Genomic DNA, 24,945 nt, shown 5'->3' on the forward strand with positions numbered 1-24,945 from the left:
TTTCATTGTGGGTTTCTTTATGTTAGATACCAAGAAAGTGTCCAAGTTGTCTCCTGTTCCTAGCTCGGGGTTGGAGTGAGGTGGGGCTGGGAGGGACAAACGGGTATTTTGTCCAAGTCTAGGGAAGTCTAGATTTCCCTTAGTGGATGGGAACATAGTTTTCTGTGAATATAGAGTGCCTCTTTAGTTATAATTCTGTCACCTGGTCTAATCTAAAAATGTGTATTAGAGAAAGCAGTAATGAGTGTTCCTGCTTAGATACGTAGTATCTCAGAGGGTGGTTTCTATTTACAGAGTGGTAGGAAATTTATTCATAAGGTAGCAATGTCAAAGTGAGGCTTTCCCCCTAATGATACACTTTATAGTATGTATATAATAATTTCATTTACAGGATGCCTTGGACTGTTTATAGAAACAAATTCATAAATATTGAGTCCAAGAAGCTGGTTTGAGTGTTTCAAGGTAAGATGCCATTTAGATGCTTTTCTTCTATGATCCTTCAGCTTATGTTTTGGGAAATGTCTACTCACTGCATCTTATAATCATTTTTATGGGTAGTACTGTTCCATTTCATTTTTATGAATTAGTTGTGATTGAGAATCCAGTATCTTGGGAATTTTATAGGCATGATTTGTGAAGGTGTCAGCTCTTTTTAAATAAAAGCACCTTTAGACCTACTGCTTTCATTGCCTGTGAGCGTCTGAAGAGTTCATATGCATTTTACATGTACTCAAAGGAGAACACCAACCCTGAATGCTCTTTTCCCACAGTGTGCCCACACTCCTCAGAGCTCTTGGCCTGAAGGTCACACAGAGCCTTCTAGAGAATTTGGGGTTGAAGAACTGGGCTTGAGCATGGAGTTGTCACACATTAAAACATTTTTGCAGACCAAATACCCAAGTCTTGCCACTCCCTTCGAAGCAGCTGTTAGAGCCAGATGCCCTTCCACATGTCTACTGTTCAGTTCCACCTTCTAAATGTCTCTTGTACCTACCTGTCTGCTTCCCTTCCCCTCCCTCACCTTCTGCGGAGCCATTCTCTTCTCTGCCTGGACTTGATCTCCCTGGACCACTGCATGTTCTTCAGATCTCTGGTTTCCTGTGGCACACAGGGTGAGGCCCAGCCTCCTTGTGGTGAGGCTCCCCTTGATCTTGCTGACTTCATTTCCTTCCATCCTCTGTGTCACATCAATCGCTGCTCTGGCTGCAGGGATTTCCCAAGCTCATTACCCCAGGGCTGCCTTAGGTCAGCTGTTCTTATGTCTTGGGTAGCCTCATCTCTCACTTTTCACTTTAAACCCTTCCTTAGCCTGCTGGCTTTTAGACAAGGTGAACCCTGTTACCTTCCTTCTTGGCCCTTCTCTGTTTCAGACGATATATTTGTGTATGTTTAAGGTGCAGCCTTTCGAGACTACCGGTTCTGAGAGCAAAAAGCATGTTTTTACTGTACATTGGCACATAGGAGATGCTCAGTTATTTCTTAAGTGGCTATGTAGGCCCTTACAGCGTTTTGGAAAGGTATTTAGCATGCTGGACAGCTCTCTGGGAGGGTCTTAATGTATCTCTGAAGCTGTACAAATTTCTGTAGTGGTTGGAGGAGACACGGGAACCTGCTACCTCCTTTGGAATGGTGGGTAGAGCAGTGGGCTACTGCTGGCCTGTTTGAGACGAGCACCTTCATGGAATGCCCTTGAACTTACCAACATGGCTAAACCAGAGTCACATCAAAGCACTGAGTTACTGTGATTTCTCTTTGTTCATTTCTGTCTATTTGAAAATCAGAGAAAACATTTATATGAAGTGAGCAGTTTTGGTATAAAATGTCTAAAGGAGAAAGATGTATGAGACAGTTTTTTTTTTTTAAATTAACAAAACTAAATGCTTCATTTAGAGCAGGGGTGTCAATAAACTCATTTTCACCAGGGGCCGCATCAGCCTCACGGTTGCCTTCAAAGGGCCGAGTGTAATTTTAGGACTGTATAAATGTGACTGCTCCTTAACAGTTAAGCGAGAGCTTGGCACTGCCGCGGGGTAGAAATGGTGCTGGGCTGGATAAAACAAGGTTGGAGGGCCAGAATGGGCCCACTGGCCTTGTGTTTGTCACCTGTGATTTGGAGCTCCAGCCTAACTTGAACTGGTTTATCCTTGGGTGGGGGAAATTGAAACCCTAAACATCAGGCTCAGCTGGGATAGAGAGATGGGGCAGACTCGAACTCCTGACGTTCAGACAGGCAGCCAGTACTTAACTGCTCCATGTCAGAATAACTTAGGGGATGTATCTGTGCACCAGCAGAACTGAATGTTTAAATCTTAGAAACAAGATAAATGGTTTCTTGGAATTGAGATTGTTTTATTTTAATGTGGCCACATCACAAGCATTTTTGTGTTATTGCCATTGGAAGAAATCAATTTGTATTAAACTCTTCAATGACTTCTCAAAATGTCTCTAGCTTGGGCTACAGTTTTCCACTACATCATGGTTCATCTCTGATGTCTTTTCTTACTTGCCCTGCACTTGGCTGGGGAACTCCTGGACAACAGCACTGTGGAGACAAACCTGGAATGGTACACAGAATTCTAACCAGGGGGTGGGGCAGTCCTATGGGGCATGTGGGAATCGGGCAAGCAGAGGTAAGGACAGGTACTCTGCCACTGGTGAGGACCAGGCCCAGCCAGCCTTGGACGACTCAGCCTCAGAATTTGGTCAGTGGGCTTACAGTTACAGAAGACAGATGGTTTCAGTAGAGACGGAAGGAACTAGAAAGCTCACCTGTGCCGTAGTGCTGCCTTTGTCTTAGGTGCTGTCAACCCATTGGCTTTGCTAGCATGTCCTGCTTGAAAAGGATATCAAGGACAAGGAATTTCTGCAAGTGTCATGTTTTAAATAATTGTGCCTCAAGTGCTTCCTAATTCTGCCCCCTTCAGAATCTAGCTTTGAGGCAATAACCACATCAAAAAGCCTTCTTACTCCACCAGTTCACCTTTCAGCATGTGCAGAGGTGTGATGTGGGACAGCTCCGCGTGTGCCTGACCTTTTAGCCCGGAGTCTCTGGCTAGGTCTAAGTGTGCGCGCTCATCTGCAAAGGGGTAAAGGACAGAGACGTGCACAAGGGACGATTTTAGGAAACCTTTAATTGCAAATTCCATTCTGTATATTGATTTTTGAGGAAAAAACATTGTTTTTTTTCTGAGCATAAGAATATGAATGACAACAAGATACATTTTAGTGACTATTAAAGAACAGGATTTTTTTTTGCAAATAGTATTTTAAAAGCTACTCTTATTTAAGCTAAGTATTAACAGCTTAGGGTATGATCTTGTAGAAAGTTAATAAAATAAAATTTTCCCCCCTTGGACATAGCACTATTTGGTGTGGTCGAACTTTGATGCTGGCACATGATTTCTGAGCTCCATCTCTCGCTGCTGGGCACTCCCGGCTGGCTCTACTTTGGGCCAGAGATAGAAGTGAAGGCCTTGTCGGAGCCTGCCATGCATGCTTCAATCTCCTCCACTGTGCGGGGCACACAGGTCAGCAGCTCCATGCCACTCTCAGTCACCACGACGTCCTCCTCGATCCGGACCTGGGTCAGACCAATGGACTTAGTATGTCTGAGCTGGCCTCATTCTCGAGATGAGAGGGGCAAGCCAGACCTGACAGCTCCAGGCTGACCCCTACTGAGTGGGAGAAGCCCTTTCTGAGGGAGGAGCTGGCCTCCAAGACCTGGGTCACCATGGAGAGGAAGGCTCATCCCATGGAGCCACGTGTGCATGCCGCCTGCCCACCCTCTCCTTGCCTCTTGTGCCCTGCCAGGTGGATAGGAACCCCTGGAGTGGGCAGGGGTTTTGTAGAATCTGTGTCTCCTCTGTTGAGGGGTGAGGCACCTATCCAATGCCAGACCACAAGAAAGGGCAGGCTGAGCCCTTCTCAAGTGAGAAAGTCAGGACTGTCCCTCCTCCCACTAGGGCCCCTGTCCTGGGACAAAGTGGCACACAGTAATATGGGGAGCATTCTGGGAGCAAGGACACAGGGCCTGTCGATCGATACCTACCCCACCAAACCCACGGAAGCGCTGCAGGACTTCGAGGTTAAAGAAGCAGGCGCGTGACGGGTCAGCCAGGGCCTCGTCCAGGAGGTGGTCGATGAAGTAAATGCCTGGCTCCACGGTCAGCACCATGCGTGGCTCCAGGTGCCGTGCAGTGCGCAGACTCCGCAGGCCGGGCTCATCGATGCGCTGCACGCCCTGTGGTTAGAGGGACGGTGAGGAGGACCCAGATGACAGCTCACACGTGGGAACACCCAGCGAAGCTGTCCTCTGCCCCTGCAGGCGTCCTTGTGTGAGGCCCGGCTCCAGCCCTGTGGGGTCTCCCTGCAGCTGCAGGGAAGGCTTTGTGATTCAGGGGTGGGGGTGGCTCTAGCCCAGACTCACCCTGCAGTGCTGTGCCACAGGCACTGCAGAAAAGGCCCTCTTCTCAGCACACACCACCAGATGTTTAGTGTCCCTGCCCCTGTTACCCTCAAAACGGCCTGCAGGAGCCCTGTGGACACCACATGCACACACACAGGGCAAGCTGCCCAGGGGGCTGGCTGGGTGTCCAGCTGCCCTCACCTGGGTCTTCCCCTTGCCAGGGGAGCAGTTAGAAGCCAAGGCTGTGTGGCCAAAAAAGCTCTTAAGGAGGCTGAGGCTGCCGGCTGCATCTCTTCCAGGCATCTCAAGTGGAAACCAGCCCCAGAAGTGCTGAGCCTGGCGCCCCCAGGCCAAGTCCCAGGTTTTCATGTGGCTTTTCAGGAGGTTCTCTCATCAGGATGGGCCTACCAGCACCAGCTCTGGCGAGTATTTGCAGAAATGCACGCATACTCCAAGTACGCTCTGTGCCGTCCGGCTGAGCCTGGACAACAGCGCCCAGCCCTTGAGGACTGAGCAGCAGTGGCAGCTGCTTCCGGCAGAAGCGCCCCCTCCCCTGCAAGTGCACACCCAGCTTGGGCCTGTCCTCACACGGGTGTAGCTGACAGCACTGCCTGGGCTGTGAAGGCAGGTGGTGCCTGGGATGCTCACAGAAATTTCCATCTTCCCCAGGCCCCTGAGGCACCCATCCAGCCCTCGGCCAAGGCCTGCAAGTGAGTGGGCAGCAAGCTTTCTGCTCAGGCTTGGAGCCTGCCCTACCCTGCTCGCAGCAATCCCCTGAAAGCCCGGCTGCTGGAGGCAGAGCTGTCGTTTCTGACTGTTTGGGGGCCAAAAACATCAGACTTCAATTAGTGGTTCATGTAAGGTAACTGAAACAGGCTGGCTCAGCCTCCATGGCTGCGCATGGCAGGGGAGGCTGTGGCGGTTACTCCATGAGGGTGGGGACAGCGGGGCACCCATGGGAGTGGGCATCCACAGCCCCTCCAACCACCTGGCGTGAGCCATGCTGGGATGGAGGTGGTGAAGGAACACCGGGGCACTGTGACCCTGTGGGTCCTGCTGTGGGCTCAGAAACCTGGTTGGTGTGGTACGCAGCCCCACTTCGCTTTGGCGGGAGGGGCTGAGTCGGGAGGGTAGTATTGTGGAGGGGTCCAGTCTGGGATGGCAGCCCCTGTGCTCCAGTGCCGGGGACTGGGGGGTGGGAGCCAGCTCCTGCCCAGAAGCTGCGTGTCAGAGCTAGGAGTCCAGGGCTCCTGCTCCAGCCTCTCCTGCCCCTGCCCTCTGAAGTCTGTGCCTGCCCTGGGCTCCACCTTCCTGAACCTCACCTTCATGCTACCCCTAAGTGCCTGTCCCCCTGTTCTCACTCCAAGGTTGCCAAAACTGGGGGCCTGGCGGAAGCTGAGACCTGACAAGGTCACGCCCCCAGTTCCCCTCAGTTGCTATGGGCCCACGTTTTGCTGTTTTATGGATGTGCACAGGGTGGTTTGCTCAAGCTTGCACAGACAGGCTGCCTTCTGGACATGTTCAGGTGAGGAGAGGGGGATGGCAGGGTCCCCGGGGGCGCAGAGCAGGATGTGCCTGTCACAGTCCACCAACCTCTGCCCCTCCAGAGCATTCCTGCTCAGGAGCCTGCCCACGGGGGGTGGCCTCCAAGGACGGCCAGGGCAGGGCTTGGAGAAGGATGGGGCTAGGCCGAGTGCAGGGCAGCTCCCACTTGGGAGAGGCTGAGACCCAGCCCCGAGGGCCCCGGGGACTCTGGCCTTGTTGGGGGTGGGGGTGGGGGCGCTGGCCTCTGCCGGCTTCCACCTAGGCAGAGGGCTTGACAGGCCTCGATCGGCTTTTACTGGGCTCTGGGCAGAGGAGACCCAGATGTGTCTGCAGGCCTGAAATAAAACAAATGACTTTTATAGGAAAAGCCATATTTTTTCCACAATGTTTATCTGTCAGAAGAATAGACTGAGCACAAAGGGCTGCTTACTGGAAAAGATGAAAACAGTTTGCTGCCAATTTTCTCTGGTGGAAAAAAAGGGCTTTGGCGACTAATGAATAACGAACCTCAGTTAACAATGTCTGGAAGGCCCCGCTCTTGGCTCCCTGCACACAGTGTGATGGATAGAAATTAGGAAATTAAAACTGATTTTGTTTCTCTAAATTTAACTGTTTACACTTGAGGAAAAAAATAATTGAATAATAATGCTTCTCTTGAGCAACTCCCTCCCCCCCACCCCAAGTCATTCTTAGTGCTTTCAAAATACCCTGCAGCCAACAGGCCAAGCCTGTCTTGGCTAACTGGCTGGTGGGCCCCAGGGCGTGCACTGATTGCACAATCAGCCCCTGCACTGCCGGCACCAGGCCAGGCAGCAAGGCCGGGTTCATCACCACCCACCGGCCGAGAGGCTGCAGCCACCTGCCGGGCAGGGCCTCCAGAAGGCCCTCTGGGTGGTCTTCTCAAGGATCTGTTGGTAGGTGGTGGAGGGGAAAGCCTAGCTGGAGACACCCACACAAGCCTCCCTCCCCTGCCAAAGAGATGGAGAGGCTATGGGGGCATGCTGGCCCAAGGGCGGGGCACGGGGGGGCAGGTGCAGACAGAAGCTGCCCCAGGGAGGAGCAAGGGATCCGCTGCTGGCTTGTGAGGGCACTGGGCTTAGCTAGTCCCGGGAGAGACCAGAGCCAGCCACCAGCTGGTGGAGCTTTACCCAAATGAAGCCAGAGGCAGGAGGGCATGGCCAGCACAATGTCACACCCCATCACAGAGACCCAGGTCCTAGGTTCCCACTGTCCTGCGGGCACCCCATGCACTGCACACTGACCACCTACCAGCCTCCAGGAAAGGCCACACTCAGTGCACTGCATGGGGCTCACTGTGCAGTGTGCCCATTGCACACACTGGAGGCGGTGTGCTCACAGAGCCTCCCCTGCCTTGACCAGGGCCTTTGGGGGTTGGGGGCACCATGGCAGCAGCCTGGGCCAGGACCAACTGCTAGGTGTAAGGGGAGGGGGAGCAGTGGGCCTCGCCGGGAGTCCACTCCGTTCCTGCCCGGCTCGTCACCACACACCAGCTGTCTCCCAGAGCCCTAACCTACCCTGGGGAGTTCCAGGCTCAGTGACAGTGCAGAGGCAGGCCACTGGGGCTGGCGTGTCCACACTGACCTCTGGGTAGCCTCCCACGTCGTGCACATCGATGCCTAGGAAGTGACCGAGTCCATGCGGCATGAACACGGCTCCCAGATGGGCCTGGACCATGGCGTCCACGCTGCCGTTCAGGATGCCGATGCGGGCCAGCTCCTCCAGGTGGATGCGGTCAGCCAGGCGGTGCATGTCCGGCCACCAAACGCCTGTGGCTCAGAAAAAGGCTGCAGTGAGCTGTGGACCCTGGCAGCCTGGCCAGGGCTCCCCAGGGTGAGGTTCGCAGGACACGAAGCCCTCACACTGGCTGAGGAAGGAGGTTGGAGGAAGGGGCGGCAAGGATGATGAAGCCCAGGGTGGCCCTCCCTGCAGGGCTCTCCCAGCCGCAGCTCTGGGCCTGGAGCCCCTTCCTCTCCACTGTGCCCTCAGAGGGAGGCTTCTGTCCCCCACAGCCAGGGGCCTAGCCCAGGTGTGCTCCCCACCCCGTGCTGTGTCTGCCCCCCGCCAACACGTGCTCCTGGGGCCGTGGGATCTCAGCCAGACCCTCGGGCACCAGAAGGAGAGCGTGAATGTCCCTGACAGTGGATGTGGGACAGCTTCAGGAAACCCCAGGCAAAGCTCAGGCCCCAAAACTGCCTAAGTACCTCAGGCTTGGGGCCAGGGAAAGAGCAGAGGAGAGGGGTGATCCTACACTCCCCCAAATGTAGCTGAATCACTCTGGGAGCCACTGCAGGGGAGCAATGGTTTCTGGGGTGAAGGTGCAGCTGGCGCCACCTCAAGGGCTGGCTGGCAGGGTCTGTGGCTCTGCCTCTACAAGCCCTGGGTGACCACTGTTGTGGCAGCGCAGACACCCAGGCCCCAGGTTGCTAATCAGGCCCATCTGTGCCCCATATTTCTGAGGCAAAGTCACTGTGAAGGACACTGAGTTGGGGTGAGCAGGCCCTGTGGGACTGTGCAACTCTGTCCTGCCTTGTCCCCCAGGGGGTCTTTGGGGGCTGTAGCCTAGGGGTCTTGGAGAGCCACCCTCAAAGACCCTTGGCTATCCCCAGGGCATACCAGCCCTGCCCATGGGCTCCATGGAGCCCCACCTTCAGCTTTGCTCAAGGGCACTCAACACGCAGCAGAAGCACTAGGCAGGACCTAGACCAGCGAAGTTCCTTGCTCCACCCTACAAGGACTGAGCATGGGGCAGGGCATGTGCCTGCCAAGGCCAGTGACCCCAGGACATGCAGGGCCAGGCAGATAGGGTGGGGCCTGCACCCCGATAATGTGTTCTGGCCACAGAATGTGGCCAGCCCTGGTCTGTCCAGCCCCATCCATGTGGGTGGCAACCACAGCTCCCAGGGGCCTCCCCATTATACCCTGCCCTCCACATGAGCCACCTTGTCGGTCACTGCTGCAAGGGGGCAGCACTAGGACTCTGGACAGTGAGGGCCTTGCTGGGCCCTGCACTGGCCAGAGCTGAGCCACCAGGGTCTGGGCTCAGGGCTCTGAACCTCTGTGGCTGGCAGAGGGCAGATGATGAGCTTGAGGGGAAAGAGAGATGAGAGCCCACCCTGGGACACAGGCTGTCACCTCTCAGCTGGGCGCCGGCCCCCCAGATGGGGCCTCCTCCCCTGCTGGAGACAGAGGGGTCTGAGCTGGGGTCTTGGGTGGGCTGAAGGAGCAGGGCTGGTCCAACCTCTTGGGTCCCCAGGATCCAGGCTCTGAGCAGGTGGGTGGGGCTGCACCCTGGACAGTTCACAGAGCAGTGGCCAGCTGGTGGCCTGAGGCACAGAGAGACCCAGGGTGGAGGACACCAGGGCCTACCCCTGGAGACAGACAGCCTCTGTCTCTAAGGGCAAGCCTTGCCCATTCTACCTGCCTCAGCCCATGAGGGGCCGAGGTGGGGGTGAGGGTGGGGTCTGGCTACAGCCACAGCAGTGTGCAGGGAGAGCCCAGGCTGCACTCTGGGGTGGAGCGCGGGTGGGGAGCTTTCCCCTGACGGCATGGCATCCTGACATGGAGGCCCAGGACACTAGATCTGAACTCGGCTGCTCCTCACTGTGTGACTGGGACCAGCCTTCACCTCTGTGAGCCCCAGAGGCGCCCCCTGGTCAGACACGGCCACAGCGCTGCCCTGGGGGCTGGCTGCAGAAGCGTCTCCCAGGAGACCGGGTCTGTGTGCCCTGGAGACTGCAGTAAGCCACCCTTCACCCATCACGTCTGGCCAGCCAGCCCCCAGGTTCACTGTTGCTCACTGCACTCACTCAGGGGCCACCAGCTGAGTCTGCCTCGGCCTTGGGCCACTGCTCTTCTCCGAGACAGATCAGCCCCACCCCTCCAAGGGACCTACCTTCCCAGACTCACTCTCATTCCTCCTGTGGGCCTCTGTGTTGAGGCTTTCTCCAGGAAGCCCTCCCTGACTGCCCCATCCTGTGCTGTCAGGACACAGCTGTGCCCTGGTTACAGCCTCTGAGCCCTGAGAGGGCGGGGCCTGTGCATTGCCCCGTGCCTGGCCACTTCTGTTCCAGAAGGAGCAGTGTTCCAGACACTAAGGTCTTCCTGCCTCAGACCCTCTGCAGACTCTCCCTGGCCCGTGTCTTCTCATCCTTGCGGACACAGCATAAAAGTCAGCCCTCTCTGGAGACCTCGCCTCCCTCCGCTATCCCAGTGACTTCCTTCCTTGCACTTAGTCCCCTAGACAGGTCTGCCTCCCTGTTTCTCACGTGTCCCCCAGGAGAGCAGTGTCCCCTCCGCACCCCCGACACACGTACCCCCTGGGGCCTGGCAGAGTGAGTGCTGGGTGCAGGGGAGGGTACGCAACGAGCATCTGCCTAAATCTGCTCCCACCAGAGGCTCCGGTTCTAAAAGAGCCCCAAGCAGCTCTGCAAGCCCCACAGGCTGGCCCCTGGGACCGAGGAAGGGTGTGCTGTGTGGTAGCTGATGCCCCAACCCCAGCACAACTCTGTTTGTCGCCGGCAAGGGCCTCCTCCCAGTGCCAGAGCAGAGCCCCCAGAGCGGCCTGCCTTCAGCCTGGCCAGCTTCCACAGCAGCCTGCGGTCTCGGCCTGGCCTCGGCAGCCGGGGATCAGGTATAAATCATGCTGGTGCTGGCAGCTCAGCTCCTCTCCTGTCCTTGTGGCCCCTCGTGGGGCCGGACGTGTGGGCCCGGGCGGTCCCCATGGCGCCTCTAGTCTTCCGCGCCTGTGGGCCCTCGGGGAAGGCCTTGCACACAGCGCTCTTGGCCGGGAGTGAGAGTTTCTGCCTGTGTGTGGTTAGGGCTGTGACAGTGACTAAACCTCCAGCAACTTGGCCCAGCGTCTGGCCCGGATGGTGGTTACGACACCCAGGGCCAGGGCAAGGGTCTCTAAGTGTGTGGAGGCTGCTGTCTTTGGGCTGTACGTGTGGGGTGGGCACAGACCGGAGGCCACCCCCACCACCTAAGCCCCTCGCTGACCCCGGGTTCTGCGTGCCTCAGCAGCGCGCAGGGCCCTCGGGGCCGCCCCTCCCAGCGAGGAGGTGTCAGCAGCCCCCCAGGCCCGCTTACGCTGGGGACACCACGCTCAGGATCACGCTGCAGAGAGTGGGTGTCGTCTGCCTGGCCCCTGCCCCTCGCCTGCAGCTGGCACCACATCCTGTCCTGTCTTCCTGAAACACCTGCACCTGAAGCCTCATGGCCCCTACCTCTCCTGGACCTCTGCTGTCTTCTCCTCCTCCCTTGCATGGCCTCGTCCCCTACTTCATCCTGCCTAAGGCCTGGACACCAAGGCCACCCCTTTAAAACACAGGTCAAACGGGGCCAGCCCCTGCCCCGAGGACAGGGCCCCGAGTTCCTCGGCCCAGCTTCCGTCTCCAGCCTCATCCTTATCTACTCCCGGGCCAACAGCGCCAAGAGCTGGTGCCCCCCCACCCCCCCGTGCCTTCTACTTGTGGTTCCCTAACTGGGACCATCCTTCCAAGGGTCTTGCCTTCCCAGACTCACTCCCATTCCTCCTGTGGACCTCTGCATTGAGGTTTTCTCCAGGAGGCCCTCCCTGACTGCCCTTTGCTGTGCTGTTGGGGCAGAGCTGTGCCCTGGTTACAGCCTCTGAGCCTGAGAGGGCAGGGCCTGGCACACACGTGGCCTGGGCAGGAACCCCAGCCTCTCTCATGGCCCTCTCTCAGCCAGTGCTGCCACCTCGTGGGCCTGGGATTCAGGGGTGCCCCCCACCCCAGGTGGCAGGGTAGCCTCTGGGTCTCTGCCCCATCATCTGCCTGTTGGCTCTGAGGGACCAGAAACCAGGTACCCAGGCCCCAGTACACATCCAGAGCAGCTCCAGGTCACCAGCTGGTCTTCTGTGCCCACCTGGTCCCCTCAGGCCACACCCTGCCCTGGTGAGCTGGGAGCCTGCTGGGCCTGCTGCCTGGGACGGCTCTCAGAGCCCTGGCCATATCCATCACAGCCTCGGGGCCTCCTGCCCAGAGTGTGACAGCCTTGGGGCTCAGAGGCCTGGGCCAAGCAGGGGAGGCAGTGGAAGACCTCCCCCCACGCCGCCCCCCAGCTGCATCCTCACAGCCACGTCCAGACAAAGAGTTCACTTCATCCGAAGACAACGGCCCTCCAGGGACGATATGTCGCCAGGCCCTGGGGGTGCAGGAGGGAAGGCTCAGGGCAGGGGTCCCGGGGCAGGCCCCGGGGGCTGCAAGGAGCTGCCTGGCAGGCCAAGCTGGCACAGGACTGAGGTCCTTCAGCCCACCCCACTTCATACCCCTGTCTGCTGCTAGGATGTCTGGGGACCCACTCGCCTTGGAGAAGGGAAGGGCCGTGTGTGCCCAAGCTGCAGGCGCTGGGATGCTGAGTTGAGCATGGCTGCTTTGCTCAGTGTCCTCGCGGTCCCTCCCCCCACCACACAAGCACCCTGGCAGAGTGCCCGCAGAAGTAAATGAGGCCAGGGAGGGAGGGAACTCCCCCACTGTCCTGTAGCCAGCAGGGAGCCCTCTGAGGCCAGAGGGGTGACAGAGCCCAAAGATAGCCCTCTGGGTCCTGGCTCCTGCCACAGAGGGCACCTGTGGCTGGGGTGGAGTGCTGTCCCTGTCTCTCTCAGCTTACCCCCGCATTCCTTGCCATCTCTGAGGAGAGGCCCAAGGGGAGTCCAGCCCCAGCCCCTGCCCCTGCCCCATGGAGGGCAGCAGAGTCCACAGAGACACCCTGACTGCAGGCCACATGGGCGCCCTTCTCCTAGCTGGTCGCTGAGGCTCTAATAGCAGCCTCTCCTGTTGTCTGACCCACTCTGGGGGGAGGCATGTCCCACCGGGGAGAGCCCCAACTTCATGCTGGCATCGCCCCAACATGTACGTGGCCAGAATCCTGATACCAGGGGCAGAGCCGGGAGCTGGCAGCAGCTGCAGACAACTGCACAGACTGTGCACAGAACGACGATGGCTGCTCATGCCCTCGAGCAGACTGAGACACAACTGCTTCTGCAGACAGCAAGGGGCCCCGAGCCCAGTGCGCAGCCTGCACCACCAGTGTAGGGGCTGGGGGGTGGGGCCCTGCAGCCCAGGCCAGGGCGACCAGGGTGGGTGGTGAGCAAGGAAGGAGAGGGAGGAGCACCGGGTCCTGGGAAGTGGGAGGTGAGGCTGCAGGAGACCTGGGTGCCTAGAGGGGACCTCAGTGCTCCAAAGTGACCAGAGAAACTGAGTCTGCAGAACAGTCCTGAGATGGGCCACCCCTGCCTCCTCCCGCACGAGGGCCAGGGGTCCCTTCAGCACACTTTCGTGCCCAAGGACTCAGCATGCTCTGCACAGGAAAGCCACACGCCCTGACACAGAAGCCACAGAGAGCTTTGATTTCACCAACCAGAAGCCAGCATATAGCCTGGGGGGTCTGGACACCCTCCTGGGGGGCTGGCATGGATGATATTCCCAGGTAGATGCCGGAGCTTCCTGGCTCACCCCTGCCCACCCTCATGGGGCCCTGTAAGTGAGCTCAGCCCTCCTTCCCTGGCTGAGCAGGAAGCCCCCCCTCGGACTCCAGGACCAAGGGCCGAGGCCCTCCATCCTCACCCCCTGGGGCCATGTCCCAGGGTCCGAGTGTGCTGTGGTCGCCCATCTCTACCTCTCCTCTGGGCATATGCTGGGATCTGGCTGTCTGCACATACTCCTCCCTGGAAGGTGGTGGGAAGCAACTGTGCAGCCTCAGTGAGCATTTGTCCTGGCCTAGGAGCTGAACCCACAAACCAGGGCATTTCCGCTGGGACAGGGCACAGGGCTGGCCTGGCCGTGGCCTCCTGACGGCTACGCGGAGGCAAACTGCCCCCATCTGAGAGCAGCTCTGTGGCTACAGAACCCTCCCTGAGGGGCCTGCACTGCATGCGACCTCAGTGGGGCCAGGTTCAGCCCTTGGGAACCAGCAGCAAGCTTGTTGTACCTGTGGTAAAGGTCGGGGGTACCGTAGGGAAACTGAGGCCCTGGCACAGGCTCGGTCTGTGTCCCACAGTGTGCTGGGGGGGGCGGCCACCCCATAGTCTGTGGAGACCAGCCTGGCTGGGCCAGGCGCCTTGTGCCCACCCTGAGAGTGGTGTAGCCGGGCAGCCCCACGGGACCGGGCACCAGGCCTTTCTCAGTAGCAAGCAGGGCCCTGGGCACTGGCCTGCCTGTCGGCTGACTGAGCCAGCACACCAGCTGCAGAGATGCCACTCAGGTCCTTCCGCTAGCTTTCTTGTGCAGGGGGCAGGGGGCAGGTAGGGTCATCCAGGCCTTGGCCACCACCCGTCTCAGCACCAGGCGAAGACTAGGCAGTGCCAGGGGCTCAGACACTGTCCTTCCAAGGCCCTGTCTGCCTAGCATCTTGCCAAGTGGCTCCCCCAACAGCCATTATGCCCGGGCCTCACTCCACTGGCCCCGCCGTCCCCAGTGTGAAGGGTGGTAGGCAGCCTCCCTCCCTCTGCACTGTGGCGGGCGGTGGGCTCGGATCCAGGCAGGCCTGCCCCCGTGCTCCTCAAGGGGCCTGTGATGGGGTGTGGGTGCAGGGGGTCCTGGCACTCAGGGTGGGCTCCAGCCCCCTCCCAGGCCTCTCAGGCGGCAGAGCCCAGCTCCTTCCAGCCTGGAGCCAGGGCCTCCGGGGCATCTACGTGCACAGCGATCTATGCGGCGGGACAGCTGATGTGGTCGCTCGGCCTGTGTGGTGACAGTGCTGCAGGTGCAGCTTCGAGCTGGCACAGCATGGAGGTGCAGGGGGACCCTGATGCCCTCGGGGCTGTGCCCGGCTCAGGGCCACGTCCGGCCCAGGGCCCTCCTGGGAGCCGTACACCACAACCCATGGTCTCCAGCCACACCCTTTCACTCGCTGTACCTGAATACTTATTTAAATGAGTGACGTTACTCAAAACAGAACAAAACATGCTCATTCCTGGGGAAGGAAGGGTGTGGAGAGGAGAGACATGCCCTTGGGGTGACTGTGTCACAGAGGCCAGGTTTAAAGGTCGGAGTATGAAAAGGTCACAGTGAGCAGAGGCCCTCCTCCCCAAGCCCCTGCCCCGAGGGTCAGTCCCGTGACCCCTCCAAGGACTCAGAAGCACATGTGAGTCCGTTTCTCGCTGACACCTTCCTTTTAGGAGAAGGGGGGCCCTGGCCACCCCAGGCTGCCCTTGGCCTCACGCGACAGTCCATCCTGGAGTTACCACGTGGTGACCCGTGCAGACCACTACTTAGAGGGGGGCTGCTGCTCCTTAAACAGACAAGTAGCCTCAGCTGCTGAGCCAGGCGAGTCCCACTGCCGCTGTCCCCCACGGAAGTGGACTCCTCGGTTTTCCTGGTCTCCCTTTGGGGTGTCTCTGAGCTCCCCGCTGGGGCTCATCTGAGGGCCAGGCTTCGTTCCCGCTGGACGAGTGAGGGAGCGGAGAGGGGCCTGGCGCCCCTCAGCAGCCCCCCCTAGCTCCCCAGCCTCTGGTGGGGGCCCTCAGGGCTGGACAGGGGCCATCCCGTCCACAGTGCGCCTCCTCGGAAAACGACAGTTGCTGAGAGGCCTCAAGAGCAGCCCTTGGCTGTGACCCATCCCAGCAACTGTGCGGGGGGGCCCCCGGGGCTGCTCAGCCACAGGCCGAGCCGTGGGGTTCTGGGCCTGCAAGAGGCCACATTAGGGGCTTTTACACTCAGGGGCTCAGGATCTTTTCTTCTCTTTCGTTTTTAAAATAAAGTCTCCTCAGAGGGATGCAAATATAATCGCCACGGTCCCCCTCAATTTAGTATGAACTCAGAGTCCGGCCTTCAGGACCTGCCATGGCCAAGACCCCAGATGGCCTTGCGGCCTCTGCTCCCCACCCCCAAACACTGCTGCTGCGTTCAGGGGGTGGGGAGCAGAGGCTGCAGCCCCTGGCAGACCAGCCGCAGCTGCTGCTCCCGAGCAGGAGGGCCTGCCACATCCCACCAGGGGCCAGGGGGCCGAGCTGGCCAAGCCCTGCCTGCAGTGAACTCTGCTCCAGGGCAAAGCTGGGGACACGTGGCATCCTGGCGGCCGGTGCAGACAGACAGGTGCAGACAGACAGGAGACGTACAGGTGGAGATCAGCTGGGGCATGGGGCGACCTTGGGCTGAGCTCGAGGATTCCCAGCGCTGCCCCTGCTGGGCAGCCAGCCCCCTCTTCCAGGAGTGAGTGACTCTGGAACCTGACACCATCCAGTCACACTGGCCAAGCACTCAAGGCGGGAGAGATTCGAGTGGCAAAGTGTAGGGCCCACTGTTCTGAGGCGCCGGCCACTGCCCGGAACCCCCTCGCCGGGCGCCCCCACAAGCCGCCAGCCCCACCCTCACCTGGCTTCATGGCGCTCATGACGGCGCGGGAGCTCCGCAGCACGGCCTCGTAGATGGCCCTCTGGTCGTCCGTGAACTTGCCGTTGGCGGGAAAGGAGCACGTGATGTCAGAAGAGAAGCAGTAATACTCGCCGCCCATGTCGAACAGGCTGCGGGGAGAAGGCGCATGAGGCCGGTGGGGGGCGCGGGGGGACACCCCAGCCCCACTCTCCTCCCACTTGGTGTGCACGGGCGGCCTGCGGGGTCCTTGGCCCCTCGGGGAGCTGAGGCCGTCTCACTATGGGACTGGTTCGCAGAGCTGGGGCCCCCACACTGGTGTCCACAGGAGCCCTGGGCCATGCCGGGAGACCTCTGACCCCAGAGCAGGGAAGGCTGGGGGCAGCGGGGCCGACCCTGCACGCACAACCCTGGCCTCCACTGGCTGGGCCACGGGGACTCACTTGGAGAGGGAGGGAGGGAGGGACAGAGAGGTCCCCAGACGCCCTCTGCCCCCGAAGCCTCCAGGTGAGCGCTCCCACAGGCCCTCCCAGCACTGCCCTGCTTCCAGCGTGGGGCACGGCTATCGCCACAAGGCAACGTACTTGGGACTGGGCGGGGGCATCAGGATGGACGCGCCACATGCCTCCCGCAGGAACCAGCCTCTGAGTGAACCCCAGCCAGTGGCTCTGCTGCCGCTCTGGCATCCCCCCGACCGGCGAAAGCAGCCCTCCCTGCTGGGATGGGACAGATGTGCCTGCAGGGCCTAACGGAGGGGCAGGGAGGACACCACAAAGGACAGCCCTCATGTCCAGCAGGGCTTCTCTGGGGCCAGGCCAGCTGCACACTGCCCTTGGGGCTGCCTGGAGCCCAGCGTCCCCCGGTGGCAGAGTGGGACCAGCAGGCCCAGACGAGGCAGCGGAGAGAGGGAGGACAGACGAGGCCCAGGGCTGACAGACAGACAGCCTCGAGCCAGCAGCAGAGGCGGGTCAGTGCTGGGACAGGCAGGCAGCCTTGCGGAGTCAGGAGGGCAGGCCCAGCTGACCTGCCCTCTGGGCACCCCGGGACGGGTCCTGGCGCAGCGAGGCCGGAAGTGGGCTGAGCTGCACCGCCATGCCCTTGCTGCCTGGTGGCGCACAGAACCCCCTCCCCTCCCCCGCCCCCAAGCCCTCGCACGCCCCCATGGTGGGACGGGCCGGGGCACACAAGGGCTGTGGGGTCCAGGCATGGCTCCCACTGGGCGGCCAGGCTGCCTGGGGCTCCCGCCCTGCCCCACCCGAGTGCCTGAGCAGGCACGCTGCCTCAACAGCAAGCACAGAGTGGGGACTTGGCAGCCCCTCAGCCCCTTCACGGGGTCACGGCCGAGTCCTGATGCTGGTGGTGATGGACCAGCTGAGAGACATTGGTCTGGCCTCAGGCCCCAGATCCTTCCTGCATCTTCAGGGCCACCCCAGAGCCAGGTGGAGCCAAGGCAGCGGGGGCTGCCCTCTGCGACCAGTGGGGACCCTGCTCTGCCTCCCGTGGGGGTCACTCTGCAGTCACGCGAGTTCCGGCCGCTCTGAGCCCAGGCCGAGCCACACCCCCCATTGTGGGGGCCTCTCACCCAAACCTGGGTTCTAATGGCCTTCCAGAAGCGGCCTGTGCCTTTGGGGGCCCCTATCCCACAGCACCCAGTTGGGGTCTCCAGACTTGCTGGTGGGACAAGGGGTCAGGCGTGGTGGCAGGGAGCACCAGAACAGTCTTTTAAAGGACAAACGTGAATGCTCAGTTCTCTGGATGTTTTGCTAGACTCCAAGGTTCCCAGCTGGGCACTGTTTACTCTCCCGTTCTTTTCCGACTGCAGCTCACCAGGGGCGGGGCCAGCAGTGCACACGGCCCAGGCAACCCTCAGGTGTGACCCTCAGGTGACTCACAGAGGGTGGGGGGAGCGCCCCCACCAGCACAGCAGGAGAACTTTGTGTCGGGTCAAAGTCACAGACTCGAGGGGACCCTGCCTGGGCTGGGCCGACGGGGGGAACCTGGGCCTCACTTGAGGCGACCCACCCTGAGCCCGGTGTGGGAGCCGGAGAGCCAGGGATGCTAAAACAGGAGGCCGTGCACAGACGCACCCAGGAGAGGTGCCTGCTCCCCGGGAGGCTGCAGATGCAGCGGGAGCTGGGGCCAACAGCTGTGCGCAGGTTCCTCTTGCCGGGCACAGTCCCCCAGGGCTGGCCAGGTGGTGGGCAGATCTTACCTCACAACCACAGGGAAGCCAAGGCTCTGAGGTCGGGGGTCAGCAGCTCAGAGACCAGACAGAGATGGGCTCTCCTGTCCTGGCTCCAGCACTTGGCCTTCAGAGCCTCGGTTTTTCCACTTGTAAAATGGGCACAGCAGCAGTGCTGCAGGTTTGTGTCCTCTGGGTGCCGGCGTGCAGGCAGCCATGGGGAGCGGCGCCGCGTGGGGTCACGGGCCAGCGGCCCCGGGGAGCAGGGTGTTTCCATTCAGGCCCCCCAGAGGCAGCGAAGGAAACAGTTCATGGCTCGCCCGTTCGGAACACCCAGGAATGGCCTGAGCATACAGAGTGGGCAGGGGCGTGGGGGACACAGAGGCCGGGGACCCCCACATCAGAAGGTGACCCACAGTAGCGCCCCAGACAGAAACATGTATTGGATGGTGCTGATCTCAAAGAAAAACAGAAATTGCACTATTTGAAAAACCAGGAAGCCCACCAGAGTGCACCAAATGCTGGAGGCATCTGGGACAGTAAAAACGAGACTCTTCCCCAGGCAGACGAGACGGCCAAGTTCTCCAAACGCTCCTCAAAAAACTCAGAGAGCGTGGGGTGGCGGAGGCCCGGAGTTCCTCGGCCAGCCTGGCTGCACCACTGAGATTCTAGACGACTCCGGCTGCACTTTCTGTCTTAAAACCATCCGCTTTCTGGAGCAGGAAGTGCAGCACCCGCCCGCGGCTCCGTCCTGCCCCGCGACGCTAAGGCACGGGGCTGGAGGCTATTTTCGTGCTCTCAGTTCCCTATCTTTCAGGGTTTTTTTAATCCCCCACAGAGTTCCTACACACATCAGTTATTCAGATTCAGGCCACGCTGGAATCCAGGGACGGAAGCCATCTCTTCTGTAAACCAGCTCCCTCCAGCCCCCGCGCGCGCACTCCCTGTCCTCCGAGCGCAGCAGCGGACAGCAGGGGCTCAGCCACACTTTGGCTCCACCGAGAACTCGCCACCGCCCCCCCCCCCCCCCCCGCCGCTGCCTGGGGACACCACCAGGAACCCTACCATCTTTGGCCGCGTGAATGCGTGTGATAATCTAAGACATCTGGGGAGATATTACACATCTCCGAGCAATATGCTGGCCTCTCTTTCCTCACATGTGTTCATCTGCTTCTATTTCTGGCTGGGATGAGAGGTTCTGTCTTCCCTTGGCTCCTCCCGGGCAGCCTCATGCCCGGGCTACCTGCCACCACTGGCCCACCCAGACCCTCCCCAGGCCCCTCGGCTCCCTCGGTCCCAGTGCAGGGCCCAGCCAGCCCACAGGCAGAAAGCCTACAGGATGGTTTGGCCAGTGATGGGCTTCGGAACAGTTGGGGAAAATGCTACAGTGCTTATTCAAGGATTACTTTGCACTGAAGTTCATAGCTTCCCTTCAATCCCCCCGAGCTGTGGCCTCCCCTCAAGACTGGTGGTGCACAAGTGCCCGTGCGCAAGCACACGGCCTGGGCCCCACAGACGGCTCATCTCAGGCCCCAGCGTGCGGCCACCCCGTCTGTGTGCGGGCCAGGCCAGGGGATTTCTGAGTGGGAGGAAACCCTCGCTTCCCTTCAGAGGCTGGCGTGAGACAGAAAGGAAGGAGGACCAGTCACTTCCCGGCTCACGTGCTGCCTGGGCAGACCCTCCAGATGAGGCCCCTGAGCCAGCTGCCTGCTCCCAGCCCGACTCTCCGTGAGGGCCCAGCTCCGGGTGCAGCCAGCGGGGCAAAGAACCTCACTCGGAGCCCTGGAGGTTCCCTCAGTGCCACGGGCTGACCCACCAAAGCAGGCCTCTCCCCTGTGCCTTCTGGGCACCCCTGCTCCCCAATCCAGCCATGCAACAGCTGTCCCCGAGGGGCTGGACGGATGGGAAAGTCAAGCGCCAGCTCCCACAGCCAGCAGTCCCAGCGCGCGTGGTGGTACAAGAGTACATGGGCACAAGAGCAGGCCCATGCCGGGGGCCTCCTGAGTGCCTGCATGGAACTGCTGTGACTGCACTACAGGTGACGTGGGTGGAGCACAGCAGCAGCATGGGGCCAAGTCCCCGGGAAGGACACTGCACGGCACCTGGCCCGATGTGTGGGCGGGGCCCAGCGGCCACCCGCCCCCAGGGCTTGCTGAAACCACAGCACAGTGGGGCAAGGGCTGGCGTCTGGGCAGCAGCCTCGGCGGGGGAAGAGTGAGTCGGCGTCACGCGCACAGCGTATGCCGTAGTGCCCCATGATGTCTGTGGGCACCCAGGCTGTCTGGACCGGTGCTTTCAAACTGCGGGTTGTGGAGTCAACTGAGTGGGGCGAGGGTAAGAAACATAAACAAGTCACAAGGGTGGAGAGAGAACACACGGTCAGGGTGTCTGGTTGCAATCTGGGTGCGTGTGCATGCAAGAACAGAGCTTCTCGCTGGACAGAGCACTCACAGCCACGGCCACGAGGCTGGACACACGGCTGACTAGGGATTGGCCCCAAGGACTGGGCACATCCTTAAAACCATGAAATCCCCAGGATGGGGCTGGCTGGTGGCAGCCAGGCATTCCTCTGAGGAAACAGCACGGAGGAGGGGCCTGGCCTCAGGGCGCAAGCCCTGGGGGTGACACTTGTCCCCCAGTGCCCACTGAGGCATCAAGCACTGGGAAAGTGGGACTTAAGAGGTCCCCCATCCCAGCCCCTACACCAGCTGGGGAGGAGCCCTGGGCCCAGCTTCGCACCTCTGCCGGCCGTGGTGCGTGGACGCCAGACATCAGACTAAGCAGCCACAAGCAAGCAGCATCGTCCCATTGTAGCCCATGGGAGCCAAGAGATGCCTTGGGGTGCTGGGTGAGCGGCAGCACCCACAGTGTACAGGGGGTGGATGTCTGTGACAGAGACACAAACTGCTGCCCATAGACGGGGCAAGATGAGGGTGACCTTCGAGAGCAGCTCAAACTAACATCCAGTCCACATACGAGCTGTGGAAATAACAGGGAACTCACTTGAGAGAAAGGGCAGGGAGGAGCCACGTGGTGTAGGTGCTGTGAGTAGGAAGAAGGTGGCCAGGCAGGGAAGGAGCCTGTGCTGGCCAGGCCCCCTCATCTGCAGGAGGAAAGGACATGGCAGCTCTGGGGTGACTGGGGCAGAGGAGGGTTCTGACGCCACCTGGGCTCAGGGCAGACCCCGCCAGTGGGATCGGCAGCGTACCACCTTCACGCCAGCCAGGGCTCAGGCATCTTCAAAGGCTTCCCTGGGAGGAAACTGGGGGCCCTTACTTGTCTGGGCGAAGAGAACTGGGGCTTTGGTGGAGGTGAGCTGTGTCCCCACCTTAGCTGGTCAGCACTTCAGGCTGAACATTATCAGGGCAAGGGGACAGATGGGGCCCTAGCCCCACGGTAGGGCTGGAGAGGGAAGCTGACACCGTCTGGCTGCTGAGTGTGGGACTGGGACAGTTCTGTTCCCCTAACTAGGCTGGCTGCACCCCTACCTCGCCCAGGACACGGAAGATCTAAGCCAGCAGTGAGGAGGCCCAGCCCACACATCCTGACACAGTGCTGCCCTCTTCTGGCCAGTGCTGGGAGGTCTGGTTCTCTACCCATCAGCCACATCATGCCAGCAAGTGGGGCAACCCTGGTCTGGGAATCTTTAGGCTGGTGCTCCGGAAGGTTCTGAGAGGGACCACAGGACATCCTATCCCTGGAACCACTCCTCCTGTCACATGACCAGATGGTGGAAGATAAAGGATGTGGCAGGTAAGGAGGGGTGTCCCAGCTGTTTTCCAAATCAGAGCCCACTGGGGGCACACCTTGGACCCTTCCCCACCTCTCCCCCCAGGGTGAGCCTTCTGATGGGCCCAGGAGAAGCAGGGAGTGCCACAGGTTGGCCTCAGACCCCCAAATTCAGCACAAGAGTGGGCTTCTCTAGGTACACTGCCTCCCAGTGTATTTAAACAAGGACAATGGCGCCCCCTGGTGGCTCTTGGGCAGCACGCCAGTTCTTGATACCTCCACCCACACTGGGGGCTCTCTCTCCAAAGCCCAGGCTGTTCTGGGAGGACTGGGCAAGGGCTTCAGCCCTCAGAGGACAACCAGGGTCAGGATGATAAGGACCTGACACAGTGTAAGCAGTGCACCTCGATATGCTCTCCTCGGCTCCACAGGCCCCAATTCTTAGGGTGCTGAGTGAGGCTGACAGAGACCAAGGCCCAGCGTCTGGTACCTAAAGGACAGAGGCATGGAGGTGGGCCCGCCTCTGGCTCCCCCCAGCACACACCTGGGGGACGATTGGGGGCTGAGGACACAGAACGGGCAGGCCATGTGACTCGAGAGCTCCCTGTGAATAAACTGGGCCTGGCAGCCCCCACCTGCAGCCTGTCTTGGAACCAGCTGTAGGAGCACAGGTAGGAGGGGCCCGGTCTGCTGGCTCTGCAAGGAGACAGCCCCTGTGTTGCAGCTCGCACTGCCTAGGCTCACGCTGTGCTGGGCTCCAGGCTCAGCATTTTTGCCGTTATCACTGAATCTTCCCGGGGCTACGTGCGATGTCACCCCCAGTGACTGAGAGAGAAGCTGGGGCCGAGGGGAAGCCACGCAGCTGGGGAAGGCAGGGACTGGCACGGCGGGGGCGGGGGGGGGGGGGCCTCTTTGCTCATCCTCACACAGCCCCGCCTCTCGCAGGTTTCCTGTGTGTGCAGGGGCGGGGGTGGAGGGGAAGGGGGCGTCTAAGACTCTGGGGAGAGGGAAAGGCTGGCCGCACTCAGCACACACTTCCCACCTTCTCCAGCCGAGTCCGATGCTCCTGGGCCAGTGCTGCCCCCAAACAGCCCCATGGATGGAATGTTAAAATACCTTGGGGGTGTTTCCACCAGACATTAAGGAACTGAGATGCTGAGCGCCACTGCCCTGGGAGACTCAGCTTCGGGGAGCATTCTGCACTAGGCTCATGCTTTGGTTTCGTGCCTTATGATGAAGTGCCGTGGCTTTTATGTTGTGATAACAGAGTTATTTATTATTTACCAAATGCAGTGGGTGCTCGGCAGATCAATTTCAATAAAACAATGGCTTATAAATGCCACCAGCAATCTGGCAGGAGCAGCAATCAACAAAACATGTTGTTCTAAATCCTGCATAATAAATTGACTATAATAAACTCATAATTATTCTACTGGCTACATTTCAAAGTTGGCACTAGAAAAATAAAATCACCAATTTGGGCTCAGCATTAACATCCAAGGAATTCCTTGGATCACTTGTCTCTAAAGCTGTGACCGGGGGGGACGCAGGTGTCAGTGCTGCCGGGAGAGCTGAGGCCACAGCACCTGGGCCAGGTGGAGTCCTGACGGCCACTGTGCCCTGGTCACCCAGGAACGGAGCGGGGACTGGCCTCTCATGGGGGGAGGGCCCTCCCTGGGCAGAAAGACGGGAGTGGAAAGGCAGCCACCTCCTCTGGGGAGCGCCGAGCCCACAGGGGAGAGTCCTTCACGGCCGAGGGGCCTGCACTGGGGCCCCCTAGCGGGCCAGAGCTGTCCCCGGACAGCTGGGACTCTGCCTGGGGACTGGCTTCCCATGTCCTGTCCTCCCGGCCAGAACGGGCCACAGAGTCAAAGAACATCAGGAAACATTGCCACAATCAGAGGCCTTGAAGAAGCCAGCAGTCTCTCCTTGGGGCCAACAGCACTCAGCCTCGGCCCAGAGGGCAGAGACGGCCACTCTGATCCCTTAGTCTCCAGCTGAGCCAAGTCTGAGGCAGCCAAGCCTCCCCCAAATCCCTTGGCCCTGCACTTGGACTGGCACCCTTCTGTGTCTCTGGGACCTCGCCGGCACGTGGCGAGGGGAGTGGGTGAGATACCTGCTGCATGGGAGCAGGCTGTGAAAATCCACACCAGCTCCGCCGGGAAGGCGGCGTGGGGAGCCTTGCTCAGGTGCCGGGGCAATAGGGGGGGAAGGCAACGACGTTCCACCCGGGCGGGGCACTGAGCACACCACACCCCGGCCCCTCCTCTGTGCGCCCACGCCCACAGCGCGATGTCTGACGGCCAGACAGGGCCGCCCTGTGCAGCTATGGCCTCTGGGCAGCTGTCAGTAGCCTCAGGCAGCCTGGACCGGCCCTGCCTGATGACCAGGTGGTGAAGAGGATGGAGCGGGGGGAGGGTGGGGGCGGGGGGGCCATCCAGGTCAGAGAAGCACTCACAGACCCCTCACAAAGCCTAGCGTGCAGGCCCAGCAGGGTGGGGCCTAGGCCTAGCCTGAGTCCTACAGGCCAGGCGTCCACAGGCAGGACCCCAGAGCCCACCAACAGGGGACGGTGCACCGGGGTTTGGAGCTGCAGGGCCCACCCTGCCTGCTTCGTCGTGGCTCCATGGGGAGCTGGGAGCACAGCAAACTGTGCTCAGAAGATGCACCCGAACAGCCTTGGGGGTGAAGCCCACCTCTGCCCTCCCGAGCTAACGCTGCTGATGCTGAGAGATCCT

General features: G+C 60.2%; 1 protein-coding gene across 1 annotated transcript in view; it reads right to left on the reverse strand.

The window, feature by feature from the left end:
• Positions 1-3,113: 3,113 nt before the first annotated feature.
• The window catches only part of PEPD (peptidase D), a 117,687-nt gene continuing 95,855 nt past the window's right edge, over positions 3,114-24,945 (reverse strand). The window contains exons 12-15 of the mRNA XM_045846964.1: positions 16,300-16,448; positions 7,553-7,737; positions 4,049-4,240; positions 3,114-3,580 (exon numbers count right to left, since the gene is read on the reverse strand). Coding sequence (XP_045702920.1) covers positions 3,443-3,580; positions 4,049-4,240; positions 7,553-7,737; positions 16,300-16,448 — 664 coding nt within the window. The 3' untranslated portion in view covers positions 3,114-3,442. The remainder of the gene's footprint in view (positions 3,581-4,048; positions 4,241-7,552; positions 7,738-16,299; positions 16,449-24,945) is intronic.

Source organism: Phyllostomus hastatus, unplaced genomic scaffold, assembly GCF_019186645.2.
Source record: "Phyllostomus hastatus isolate PE091 unplaced genomic scaffold, TTU_PhHast_1.1 phas_contig_5, whole genome shotgun sequence".
NCBI classification, from domain to species: domain Eukaryota; kingdom Metazoa; phylum Chordata; class Mammalia; order Chiroptera; family Phyllostomidae; genus Phyllostomus; species Phyllostomus hastatus.